The sequence below is a fragment of the Elephas maximus genome, chromosome 8 (genome assembly GCF_024166365.1).
Source record: "Elephas maximus indicus isolate mEleMax1 chromosome 8, mEleMax1 primary haplotype, whole genome shotgun sequence".
Lineage (NCBI taxonomy): Eukaryota > Metazoa > Chordata > Mammalia > Proboscidea > Elephantidae > Elephas > Elephas maximus.
Genome location: NC_064826.1, coordinates 90379092 through 90392740, shown reverse-complemented (window position 1 = coordinate 90392740; position 13649 = coordinate 90379092). Strand labels below are relative to the sequence as shown.

Genomic DNA, 13649 nt, shown 5'->3' with positions numbered 1-13649 from the left:
TCACACAGCTGTTGAGTAGTAAAGCCAGGATTTGAATCCAAGCACTTTGGGGCCAGAAATCACACAGTTATCCATTATCTGTGCTGACTCTAAGCTAGAGCCCTGCTGATCTGACTTCCCAATCTGACTGGGATTGCATCGTTTCCACATTTCCTTCGTTATAATTATGGTTTACATTTATTGTGCTTTTATCATGCGCTAAGCATTGTTGCAAGGGCTTTATGGGTATTATTTCACTCAATTCCTTAGTAGATTGACAGGCCTTTCTTCCTAGTCTGTGTTAGTCTGGATTCTCCACTGAAACCTGTCCACCATGGGGGACTCTGCTGATATTTGAAATGCCAGTGGTATAGCTTCCAGCATCATAGCCACACACGAGCCACCACAGTACAACAAACTGACAGGCAGGTGGTGATCTACTTTTTGAAAATTAGCCAATGAAAACCTTATGGATCACAACAGAATCTTGTCTGATATAGCGCTGGAAGATGAGCCCCTTATGTTGGAAGGCACCCAAAATACACAGTGGCTGCTACAATGGACTCGAGCATACCAACGATCGTGAAGATAGTACAGGACCAGGCAACATTTCGTTCTATTATACATGGGGTCACCATAAGTGGGAGCAGACTTGATGACAACTAATAACAACAACAACAACAACTTCTTAGTGCTTGGGCATGAGTCCTGGAGATAGCCCTTTCCAGGGAGGCCCTTCTCCAGTTCACAGCAATTCTTGACACAGTCCTCTTTCAGCAAGGACCCCTCGATTTTTTCCAAAGCTGCTAAAGACTCTATGCCAGACTTCAGGTGACTGGAGAAGAGAAATCCCTCTATCCTCTCTGTCCTCATGGTCAGAACCCTGCCTGATCTCCTTCCAGGTTTTTGGCTGTGTTATCCCAAGTCATCTCTCATTGAGTTCATCCTGCCTTCTGCCCACGGCCTTGTCAAACTATTCAGGTAGATGGAGCCAAGGCTTTCAGGCCTTACAAGGAGACGACTTTTCCCTGTGTGGCTGGGCTAAGAGGCTGCAGAATTTCCTACTAGGTTGGAGCAGTCAGATCCTTGTTTGCTGAGCCCGGCTGAATGAACCTTAAGTGAGCCGTGACATCAAATGAGGGTCACGCCACTGCTTTTAGTCTAGAGGAGGCCAAGGAGAGCTTCTTTTAGATGCCTCTGGAGGATTTGCTTTAGGGCCATGCCCCCTCCTCATTCAACCTTCTCCTCCCCAGTTCTTTTCTGTCTGGAGGCTTTTCCCTTGCCATCTGCAGCCTCGTTCTCTGTCTCTTCTCACCAAGGGCCCTTTCTCAGCCTTCAGGTCTCTGGACCTCACTGAAGCCTTCCCTGACCACCCACTTGTTCCCAGCCCTCAGTTACTCTTTCTATATCACCCTTATTTCCTTTTTACACTTGTGAATCACCGTATTTATTTATTTACAAATTAATTCTTGGTATTCCCTGTGAAAATGTAATCCCTGAGAGGACAAGGAGTTTTTTTTTGTTGTTGTTTTTTTCATTCACTACAGTACTATGTGGAAACCCTGGTGGTGTAGTAGAAGAGCTACGACTGCTAACCAAAAGGTCAGTAGTTTGAATCCACCAGGCGCTCCTTGGAAACTCTATGGGGCAGTTCTACTCGATGAAATCAGACTCTATGGCAACGTGTTTTTATTTATTTATTTTTTTACTGTACTATGTACCTAGCCCCTAGCTCGGTAACTGGCCAATATTAAACCAATTGCCATCAAGCAGATTCTGACTCATGGTGACTGCCATGTGTGTCAGAGTAGACCTGTCCTCCGTAGGGTTTTCAATGGCTGATTTTTCAAGAAGTAGTTTGTCAGGTCTTTCTTCCAAGACAACTTTGGGGGAATTCAAACCTCCAACCTTCTGGTTATCAGACAAGTGTGTTAACTGTTTGCTCCATTCAGGTGCTTAGCCTATATTCCAAACCCAAAAATCCTACTGCCATCGAGTCAATCTGGACTCATAACAGTCCCAAAGGATAGAGTAGAACTGTCCCATAGGGTTTCCAAGGTTGTAAACCTTTATCAGAGCAGACTGCCACATTTTTCTCCTGAAGAGTGGCCGGGGAGTTCAAACTGCTGACCTTTTGGTTAGCAGCCCAGTGCTTAACCACTGCACCACTAGGGCTCCTCAGCCTATATTAGGTGCTCAATAAATGTTTGTTGAATGAACTCTGTGCCAGTGAGGGTGATGGTATTCATATTCTGCTAGAAGCCCCTTTTCCACTGCCAATGGACCCTTTCTTATTTATGTCTCCCGCACCTTCTAAATAAATCCACACCTGTTTTAGGGGTTTTGTGGCTATTATTGGCATTGGCTAAATGACTAGGGCCCACTGCCTCCTCCTCAGTTTCCACATGTCGCGTGAAGTTGCTGTTGTCCCTGCAAACATCTCCTTAGTGGTTTAAATCAGAAGCGCAGTTGGGGCTGTCATTGAAGGCAGGAAGTGTCACCGAAAAGAATGGACTCTTCGTTGTGCCTCTGATGGAGATATGTAGGTCAACTGGAAAAGCCCCCCAAAGTTTAAACAGCTAAAGAAGTACAACTGTGCACTAGGCAGTATGCTAGGCACGTGGGGCCATATGCAGGCAAAGCTTCTACATTCAAGGGGTTTTCTGCGTATCGGCAAGAAAAGACTTAACCACGCAAGAAAGACTCCGGCATACAAGGCAGATGATGATTCCGAACAATACTAGGTTTATTGCAGTGCGATTGGTGTACAGATGACTAATACTTCGTTCCTACTGGAGGGTGGTTCTGGGGTCTGGGAAGGCTTTATGGGATTTAATCAAGACCTTGGAAGACAGGATTTGGTTGTGTTTTTTAGGATTTACTCTGTAGCCTCAGTGAATGGTCACTGGTTTTTCTGTTCTTTCTAGGTACAGCCAGCAGATGCCCCAGTAGTTCTCTGGCTACAGGGAGGTCCAGGAGGTTCTTCGATGTTTGGTCTCTTTGTGGAACATGGACCTTATGTTGTCACAAGAAACATGACCCGTAAGTATTGCCCAGACTACATTTTTCCTTTGCAGAATTATTTATCTGAACCTTATATCTGGTCCAGAAATAACAGAGTAAACACTGTGCCACTCGGAGTGGCTTACCAGTTCCAGATTATAAAAATATAACTTCCTGGCAGTGTCTCTCTAAGGAGGAGGAGCACTAGGGTAAGTGTCCTGACTGGGCTTCTTTCCTCCTTGAAATTCGGATGAAAGATTCTAAACGATCTTCTAGGAGCCTGTTGCTGACTGAAGCAATCTCGACTTGTGGAAACAGTTGGTATTTATTACTATTCGGGAGAGCTCTCTTGCATGGGACTAATGGGTGGAATTATACCTGTAATTATTTACACGAACCAAACACTTTACGGTTCAGTCACATAAATGGTCTGATATCTTAGAAGCAAGATACTTCTAAGTGTTGGGGCTGAGGTGAGTAGACGGATGGAGACAGAACAACCCAGGTTTACCACCATTTCATTTTTTACTTTGTGGAGATTGTTTACATTTCCTGGGTCAGAATTTGGAGTGTGGACCAGTGTGTGACTCGGTATAGAAGCTCCTATGCCAGTTTTGCAGAGGTTGTTGTTCTCTCCAGCTTTGGATAGGAGGAAGAGGATTCAAGAAGATTGGATGTTTATTTAAAAAAAAAAAAAAGTCAATCTCTTTGCCATCAAGTTAATTCTGCCTCATGGCGACTCCATGTGTCACAGTGTAGACCTGCTCCATAGGGTTTTCTTGCCTGTAATCTTTACTGAAACAGATTGCCAGACCTTTCTTTTGCAGCACCACTGGGTGAGTTTGACCCCCCAACTTTTAGTAGGTGAGTGCAAACTGTTTGCAGCACCCAGGGACCTATTGGATAGGACAGATGGGTACCATCGAGTAGGTTGTTGGTGGCTGTTCACTTGCACAAGTGTTTGTTTCCAAGGTTCAGCTTAAAGGTAGAAACCCTCCGGGTTGGCGGAAAAGAAGGAGAGAGTAAAGGCACAGGTGTCTATTCCCTGCTGGGAGAGTGTGACACGGTACCAGAAAGGACACTAAAATTTATTGATGCACCAAGGATAGGTGGGCATGTCAGTTTTATTAATGACACAGACTCAGAGCTCTCCTCTGTTTAAACAGTGCGCTTCAGAGACTTCTCTTGGACCACTACGTTTTCTATGCTTTACATCGATAATCCAGTGAGTACACAACAACCGTATACAATGTTACTGTTGGCTTTTCTTGTCTTTTCTCTTTTTATTAAATATATTTTAAAAAGCGATTTAGTTTTATCTTTTTAAAATAGAATTTAATCTATAAAATTAAAACCATTTTGAGACTTTGTTATTCTCCTAGTATGTATCAACCTATCTGTGTTTGGAGATTTTATTGTTGGCTTCTCTCCTTTCCTCATGCTTAATCTTATAAAATGTTCTGCTTACAGAGTTATGCCATTCAGGATAAGGGATTAGTTTCTTTCCACTGCTGATATGGATTCCCCATATTGTGAAGTATATATATGTATTCTGAACTGCTAATCTTTCAAATAGAGTTCTAGATATAAAAAGTCAAACCTGGCCTCTTATCAGAATGCCTCATCTTGGAGCAAAAAGAGGGATTCTCTTTGGGACCAAAAATCAAACCAAACCCATTGCCATCGAATCGGTTCTGACTCATAGTGACCCTATAGGACAGAGTAGAACTGCCCCATAGGGTTTCCAAGGAGCAGCTGATGGATTTGAACTGCCGACCTTTTGGTTAGCAGCTGTAGCTCTTAACCACTGTGCCACCCGGGCTCTGAAATTGCCTCCGAAAGATGCAAAATAGAAGAGTAATTTTTGGTCCAGCTTCTGTATATTTAAAATATCTTTACCCTAAGTAATTACTCTAACTTCTCTCGCTTCCCCGATGGTTCAAAAGAAAAAGAAATAAATCGGGGTAAAAAGTCAGGATTCCTGTTTCCTCCCCCATGTTTTGTGAAACATCCTCTTTGGGCCAGTCTTTAATTACAGATTTAAATCAAAGTTGACTTAAATGTTCTGTTCCCTTGGGTGTTAAGGCAAAACAAAACAAAACAAAAACTTTACACCTGGTTAGTGGTACATTTCTTATCCAACTTATTGACACAAAATAACTAGTAGCTTCTTTTTCTCTTGGTTTACTTCTCAGTTGTCTATGAACTTCTGGGTATTAGGAAATACTAGTTTAAAATCAGTCATAATTATTTTATTAAAAAACCCCTTATCTTTTGAAGGTGAAAGGGCTTAACGGTCATATTTCTCACAAATAAAGAAAAGAAAAAATGCACACACACAAATTTGTGGAATGGTAAGTCAGGTGCAAAGTGTGAGAAAGGGATCAGGGAGACCATGAAAAGTAACTAGGTTTATCGTACCTACTCAGAGTTCCCAGAGATAGGCAGGCACAGCACGCCATGACACAGGGCTACACAGGCTTGCACCTGGGAACAAGGTAAAAATAAACTGGAATTGTAGGAGAGGGCTTATGTAGGGCAAGCAGGGTGGAATTAGCTAGGTTTCAAGGGCTTCCTGGGAATTGGGCATTTTGGGTAATTCTGCAAGGTCAGGGGGCATAAAGGTGTCCCTAGTTATTGGGTACTCAGCCCTGGGGTAACTAGGGTAACTGCTTAGTGGCTTAGGAGTATGACAACCTGATAAGAGGAGTGGCTGAAGAGTGAACCTAATCAGCTGCTCAAGAAAGGTTGGGGACTGGCCTCTAGATAGGGCTTCAAAGCTGGATCAAGACAGCATTTAAAGAAAATGGTATTGCAGTCTTCAGCCTAGAAAGTTCCTTCTTGGAAGGACCAAGTAATGTACCCTGCAGGTTTCAGAGAGGAGAAGACTTTGGGTCTTCTGATACGGTTGCAGAGGTCAGGAAAGGTGAATCCCTCCTCCTTAAGTCAACGTGTGGCAGGGTCCCCACTGCGAAAGCAGGACAGCTCAGCCCTGAGATTTGTGCTGTTGTACTCCGGCTTTGAGGAGGGGAGGGAAAATAGGTGGAGCACAGCATCCTCCTGTGGAGGTCACTAAAGGCACATGGGGTGATGGCAGAACTCTGAGGCCAGAGGCTTGGCCTTTACAACCAGGTCAGTTTCCTTCCAGAGTGGGATCTGTCTGAAGGGCTCTGAGGTGTGTGTTTATCTATGTTTATACTTGCTTATTTATTTCACTAGGTTGGCACAGGCTTCAGTTTTACTGATGATCCCCGGGGATATGCAGTCAATGAAGATGATGTGGCAATAAATTTGTACAGGTAAAATGCCTTGGCTCTCTCTTGGCTTCTTCAGATTACATTTTTTTCTATTTTAATAGAAAAATATCATCCAATAGCAGAGTTATTATTTATTGATCCTTGTAGTCCAGTTGCTAAAAATGTTTATTTTCTACTTTGTAACAAAGTCTACATTATTGCCTTGGTTATCTAGTGCTGCAGTACTAGAAAAACCGCAAGTGGATGGCTTCAACAAACAGAAGTTTATTCTCTCACAGTCTAGTAGGCTGGAAGTCCAAATTCAAGGCGTCAACCCTAGGGGAAGGCTTTCGCTCTCTGTCGGTTCTGGAGAAAGGTCCTTGTCATCAGTCTTCCCTTGGTCTAGGAGCTTCTCTGCACAGGCACCTTGGGTCCAAAGGACTCACTCTGCTTCCGGCGCTGAGGCACGGCTTTCTTGGCAGTATGAGGTCCCCGTCTTTCTGTTTACTTCTCTCTTGTGTATCTCAAAAGACATTGGCTTAAAACCCAGCCTAATCTTATAGATTGAGTCCTGCCTCATTAACATAACTTCTACTAATCCCATCTCATTAACGTCATAGAGATGGGATTTACAATACATAGTGAAATCACATCAGATGACAAAATGGTGGACAATTACACAATGTTGGGAATCATGGTCTAGCCAAATTGTTACACACATTTTTGGTGGACACAATTCAATCCATGACAATTATCAACTATATACAATTGATAATTGTGAAAGTGGCCAGCAGAGAAAGTAACAGGAAGAGCTGAAACCTTAAGGCAACAATTTTAATTTGGTGCCCTTTAAGAAAACAATGGAAGCAGAGCAAAATTTTTTAGCGAAGGATTATTTTCAAACCTTTAAACCAGATGCCTGGGAGCTTTCTCCTTTCTAACTTTATATTTAACTCTGCATTTTGTCAGGAGATATCTTTTCAGACTTTTTTGTTTGTTTGTTTTCTTTCCCAGAACTTCTCTTTTGTGGCCTTCAGATCCAACTTTTTACTCTCTCTGCTTCTTCTTTGTGATTTTCCAGGCTGAAAGTTTATTAGCTCATCACTCCCCTTTTCCCTTTATTTTATAAAATTATTCTTTTGCTAAAAAAAAAAAAAAGATATAAAATTCTAAGCCTGATCACACGGCCTACATATAATTTCTTCCTTTCTTTTTCTTTCATTCCTTATAGCTATTTTTAGTACTTTAAAAAAAAAAGTAAGTGACCTTTCTCATTTGGTCAGAATTTTCCAGTGTGTAAATTATTCCTAGAAAGAAAGTCTTGAATTATTTCAGATCACTAGCGCACCAGTTTGTGCATTATAATAATTTACTGAAAGGAATTTTAGTGGCCAGAAAGGGTTAACTACCTACCTAACCTAATTTTAATTACGTTCTGTTAATTACTTGGTGAGCAAACCCAATCCCAAAAGTGAAGGGGAATCTAAGAGGAGCCAGAGTTGTTTGATCTCTGACAAAATCTTTCTGTTTATTCTCCTTTCTCCCCAGAGCAGATGGCTTGGGGGAGAAGAAGGAGTAACTTCCGGGCCTTTGTCCCAGCATCATCTCTTTCTCTCTCCCCTACTGACCCAGAAAAGAACATGGCTGTTGCCTTCTACCCTTTTATTTTCCACATGCCCCATTACTAATAACTTCATTCAATTCCAGGGAGGGTGGGGGAAAGCGGGATGCCAGGTGCCCCACCCTACTGCTTCTCCTCAGAGCCGATTTGCAAATCCTCTCAGGGATCCTCTTGCCTTCCCCCTAGCTCGCCTGCCTTTTGTTTCCCTCCACAGACATAGCCTAGTTGATTGTCCCCACACGTTTACTCAGGCATCATGTCTTTGTCATTTAACGCTGCGTCCTCTCATTCTCCGCATCCGGAACCTCTGCCTCCTTTTTGGCTTCAATCCAAACAAGCTCAGCTATTTAACTAGCGAACACCCAGAGGGCGGAGGTTCTGTATGAAAGAAATGCATCAATCTCTCTCTCTCCAGCCAGGGTTTTGCAACGCCCCCATTCGTTTAATGTCTCTCCTCCCCCTCCCCCACAGACGTTTGCTGCTTCCAGTTGACTCTCCGTGTGGATATTTACTGCTGACATGTGGTACATCTCCTCTTCCATGACATGTAAAGGGAACCTATTTCAAAGCATCCATTGTTTATAGCTGTTTTAGTTCTTTCTGCTTCAGGCTCTTAAAGCTGGAAAATAGCTAATCAAGGGTAGTGCAGAAAACTGATTTCAGCTGTTTGCTTTATAATTTACAATATTTATTTCCCTTTGTGACTACTTTCCTCTCTCCAGCTCTCCAGATGGGTGTCTGGAATAAGAAGTTCGCTTTGGAACCTGTAAATGGGCTACTGCAAGTTTAAAGACTAGACCTTTCTTCTCCCTTTGAAAACCATCTTTCTTTTTTTCTGAAAATCTCGTTCCTTTTGACTGTTGATGGTGCATGGTTATAAGGAATAGACCCCTACAGAGGCATTTAACATTCACAGTTATGCTGCTTTTCTTTGTGTTCAGAAATAAAACTTTTTCACTAAGAAGATGTTTAATTACTCATTTTTTTGGTCTATCTACTATATTGTATTGAGCCATTGTGCCTCTCCAGTTTAGAAAAAAAAATTACTAGCTTTAATTTGGCGGATGTTAAGTGGCACCACCCTTCTTCTACCCTATTGATTGCCTGCTATGTGCTAGACACTGTTCTTGGTGCTGGTGATACAGCAGTAAACAACTCCAACATAGTCCCTGCTGTCCTTGTGCTTACAGTCTAGTAGCATGCCTAAAGTTCTTTTCTTTTTTTTTTTGGTAACAATGTCTATGTCATAATGTCAGATATCTATTTTTTTTTTTTACTGTGCTTTAGTTGAAGGTTTACAGAGCGAATTAGTTTCTCATCAAACAAGTAATACACATATTGTTTTGTGACATTGGTTGCCAACCCCATGATGTGTCAACACTCCCTCCTTCTAGATCTTGGGTTCTCTCCATTTCCACTCATCCAGCTTTCCAGTCCCTTCCTGCCTTCTCAACCTTGCCCCTGGGCTCGTGTGCCCATTTAGTCTCGTATATATGGCTGAGCAATGTGTATTATTGTTTGTTTTATGGGCCTGTCTAATCTTTGATTGAAGGGTGAACCTCAGGAGCAACTTCAGTACTCAGTTGAAAGGGTGTCTGGAGGCCATGCTCTTGAGGTTTCTCCAGTCTCTGTCAGACTTGTAAGTCTGGTCTTCTTTTGTGAGTTTGAATTTTCTACATTTTTCTCCAGCTCTGTCCAGAACCCTCTATTGTGATCCCTGTCAAAACATTTGGTAGTAGTAGCCAGGCACCATCTAGTTGTACTGGACTCAGTCTGGTGGAGGCTGTGGTAGTTGTTGTTCATTAGTCCTTTGAATTAATCTTTCCCTTGTGTCTTTGGTTTTCTTCATTATCCATCGCTCCAGCAGGGTGGGAACAGTGTAGTATCTTAGATGGCCACTCACAAGCTTTTAAGACCTAGATGCTACTCATCAAAGTAGGATGTAGAACATTTTCTTCATAACCTATGATATCCCAGTTGAGCTAGATATCCCCTGAGACCATGGTCTCCAGCCCTCAGGCCAGTAATTCGGTCCCTCAGGGAGTTTGGATGTGTCTATGAAGCTTCTATGACTTTGCCTTGGTCAAGTTGTGCTAATTTCCCCTGTATTGTGTACTATCTCACCCTTCACCAAAGTAATTTTCTTAATGGCCAAAAGGAAATGCTACTATAGCTATACTTTAAATGTTGGTTTATAATGGGAAGTAACATGTATTGCTAAACAAAGCTTAACAATGTGACTGTGACACAGTTTCACATATTCAGGGGTGGATTATCCAATAAGGAAAGTAAGCATTGGTGATGTGGTGAAATTATTCACTACAGATTAGCAAGTAAGCGCAAGTAAGCCTGTGCTTACCTTCCTTACTTGGTCATCTGCCCCTGTCAGGGACTGTAAATTTGAAAAGAGGCTTTGATTCTGTAGAAGGGTGCTGTGGGGTTGGGAGAGAGATAGATGCCAGCCATACTTAGAAACTGAATCTTTGATGCAATAAAAAAACATGAAATGGTTCACCACAGATGATCTGGTGCTTACCTTGCTTATTGGATAATCCACCCCTGTGAGGGACAGAGGGCGTCGTGGCTTGGCCAAACTCAGTGTAGAATGAACACAGAGGATGGCTCCTCCCATTTGCTTTAACCAAACAAAATCTCCAAGATTCTTGTTGCTGAGCTTGTTTCAGTGACTAAAGATCCATCTTGCTTTGTTTTGTTGGTATCGAGCTTTTGCTTATATTATCTTAACATCAATTCCTCTGAATGTCTTCCTAGTAGTTATAGTGCCAACTCCATTAAAAAGAACAGGCCAATTTCTAGTGCTCTTTGGCCTACAGTGAATTATTATTTCCACCCACCTTCTCTGACTGACTGCCACCAACTCACCTTTTTAAAAAATTATCTGAGGGATAATTTTTCTTGCAGTCATTCTCCCTTGCAATCTCTGTATCTTTCTGTTGCCCTTTCATGTACCTTTCTGCCACCAAGAAACTTTTGCTAAAATTCTACTTATTAGACAAGGCCTTGGCACAATGACAGCAAGGTTGCAAATAGAATCTCCCGGAGAGACAAGGTCCCTGTGCCATATGGCTCTTGTATGTGCATAAATGCACAGAGTATACACACACAGGTACGCACACAGGTATATACGTGTATATTACATATTACAGATTTTAGCCATTCTGCTTCTACAATTTGAAATTTCATGTGAGTGTGGTTCTAATTCTATTTTTAAGCAAACTCTCACCATGTAATAAGGATACCTAAAAGCAAACCCATAGCTGTCGAATCAAATTTGGACTTACAGCAACCCTACAGGACAGAGTAGAACTGCCCCATAGAGTTCCCAAGGTTGCAAATTTTAAGGAAGCTGACTGCCACACTTCCTCTCGCAGAGTAGCTGGTAGGTTCAAATTACCGACCTTTTGGTTAGCTGCCGAGCACTTAACCACTGCACCACTGGTGCTTCTTCTTAATAAGGATAGTCCTTGACTAAAACACAGTTTAAATTAGGGAATGACGTATGCAAATCTAATTTACCAAATTTACATTTTTCATTCTTCACTGCCCATTAAACCATATAAGAAATGCCTACCAGGGGTCTGTTTCTATAGCCTGTTTCTTGTTCTGATCTTACCATGAACTTAAAACTCTGTGATAACTTCAAGTGGAAATTTTCCTTGGAAACTTCAGCTAGAGAATCCTGGCATTTTCAGGCTAGAAGCAACCTGGGAGAGTTTTTACTCCAACTAGGACTGCTAGGTAAAATATAGAATGCCCAAATAAATTTGAATTTCAGACAATGAGTACGTTTTTAAGCGAAAGTATGTCCCTTGCAATATTTGTGACATACACTGAAAAAAAAAAAATGAAATTCAAGTTTAATTGGGCATATTGTATTCTTATTTTCTAAATCTGGCAACCCTAACAACCCCCCAACAGACACTCAGAGAATATAATTTTTAACCTAAAGCATAAGGCTTAATTGGGATTTACTATATTAAATTATCTGTTGCCATTCCAACTAACAGGAAGAGAGTAGTTTTCAATCTGAAGATGGGGGAAGGGAGGGTGGAGAATGAACTCCTATTTTTATCTCCACTCTAGAGCCAGTCTATTGCCAGCATAAACATGGAAGCTGTATAATGCAGTTTCCCAGGTTTAGTTGCTACAAAGGCCGCTACAAATGATAAGTATGGAAACACACTGAAACTCTACAGTAGTGTCTAATGGCGAGTTTTCCTGGAGCATTTGAAAATTAAGTGGTGGTTATAATGACCCAGTTTTGCCTCTCTGTAACCTTTGAACTCTCTCCCTCTCCTGGTTTTGCAGGGCCTCCCTGCCTTTCATCTTCACTGAATGGTTCTGGGGTTGGGGGAGCTTTTAGTCCCTCAGCAGGAAGCTTCTCAGGCCTTGCAATCTGGGTCAGAACACTCACACCTCCAGAGTTTCACAAAGCTTTTGTTTCCCTTCTTAAAAGATTTTTGGTAAAATAGAGAATCGTTCAAAAATCCACCCCTTTCTTGCTTATTATGCAATAATTCCCTCAATCTGTTTAAATCTATCTCAGCATAGCCCATGGAAGTGGCCGTTGGCATTTTTTAAATAAACATGATTTTTGGAACCTAGAGGCCACTGTACACTTACTTTCATATCTGTAATTGTTTACTGGTTTTCCCTTTGACTGTAGTCATTTGACAGCTTTTCTGCTGTTTGGTTATAAACACACTGACATTCTGGGAGCTTTGTTAGAAATGTTCAGGGTCCCCTAGAGAGTAGGGGTAACTAGAGAGTAAGTAACTAAGATTCCTACTACCTCGCCAGAAACTTGGCTTAATGGAGCCTTAAGATTTGCAAAACTACCCCCACCCCCCCGCAAAAAAAAAACCGTTGCTGTCAAATCAATTCCAAATCATAGCGACCCTCTAGGACAGAGTGGAACTGCCCCATAGGGTTTCCAGGAAGCAGCTAATGGATTCAAACTGCCAACCTTTTGGTTAGCAGCCTGAGCTCTTAACCACTGCACGACCAGGGCTCCAAAACTACCTCCAAGGATTGCTAAATAATAGGTGAAGCCTGTATTGCTTGCTCACAGGTCCCCTCAACAGTTAGATGATCCAACTTCGTAACCTAGAGATTTGGAAACATGCTCAGAGTGTTGATAGCCACTTGTCTCAACTTTTTACTACCATAAAGGAGGCCCACAAGCATTTTCTAACCATCCACAGAGTATGGAGCGTTATGGACTCAAGAATGAAAAAATACCCTACAGGCACTCTGGTCTTATTTAGTAGGACCAGAGCCAAGTCAATGCTGTACCTGTGGGTGGCACAGATTTGAAACCCATTGCCAAAGGGTTAGATCTGGTAGCACAGCACAAAGCTATTCTGATTCCATGTAATATTTTTTTTTTTTTTCAGTGCACTGATTCAGTTTTTCCAGTTGTTTCCTGAATATAAAGAGAATAACTTTTATGCCACTGGGGAGGTGAGTTGAAGTCATATTTTTGTGTGTGTGCACTTCAAACATCAGATCTAAAATATATCCTCATGGCACTTGTAGTTTATTCACTCAATGTATGTGTATATATGAATATGCATAGTTATGGTGTGTGTAAGCACACACATATATACATACAATCTATATTAATATTAATTCAGCCCACATTCAAAATTCTCCAACTGTCCTCCGTTACAATTTTTTTTTAATTTCAGGGCTCAGTAAAGCTTTATGTATTACAATGGCTTGTCATATCTTAGTCCTCGCCGTTGTTTTCATCGCTGTCATTTGTGATGATATTTTTGAAGTGTTCA

General features: G+C 41.8%; 1 protein-coding gene across 2 annotated transcripts in view; it reads left to right on the top strand.

The window, feature by feature from the left end:
* CPVL (carboxypeptidase vitellogenic like) overlaps positions 1–13649 on the top strand; it is a 142122-nt gene that overhangs the window by 57244 nt on the left and 71229 nt on the right. For both annotated transcript variants that reach the window (XM_049893582.1, XM_049893583.1), the window contains exons 4-7: positions 2907–3021; positions 4149–4207; positions 6202–6281; positions 13257–13323. In XM_049893582.1, coding sequence (XP_049749539.1) covers positions 2907–3021; positions 4149–4207; positions 6202–6281; positions 13257–13323 — 321 coding nt within the window. The remainder of the gene's footprint in view (positions 1–2906; positions 3022–4148; positions 4208–6201; positions 6282–13256; positions 13324–13649) is intronic.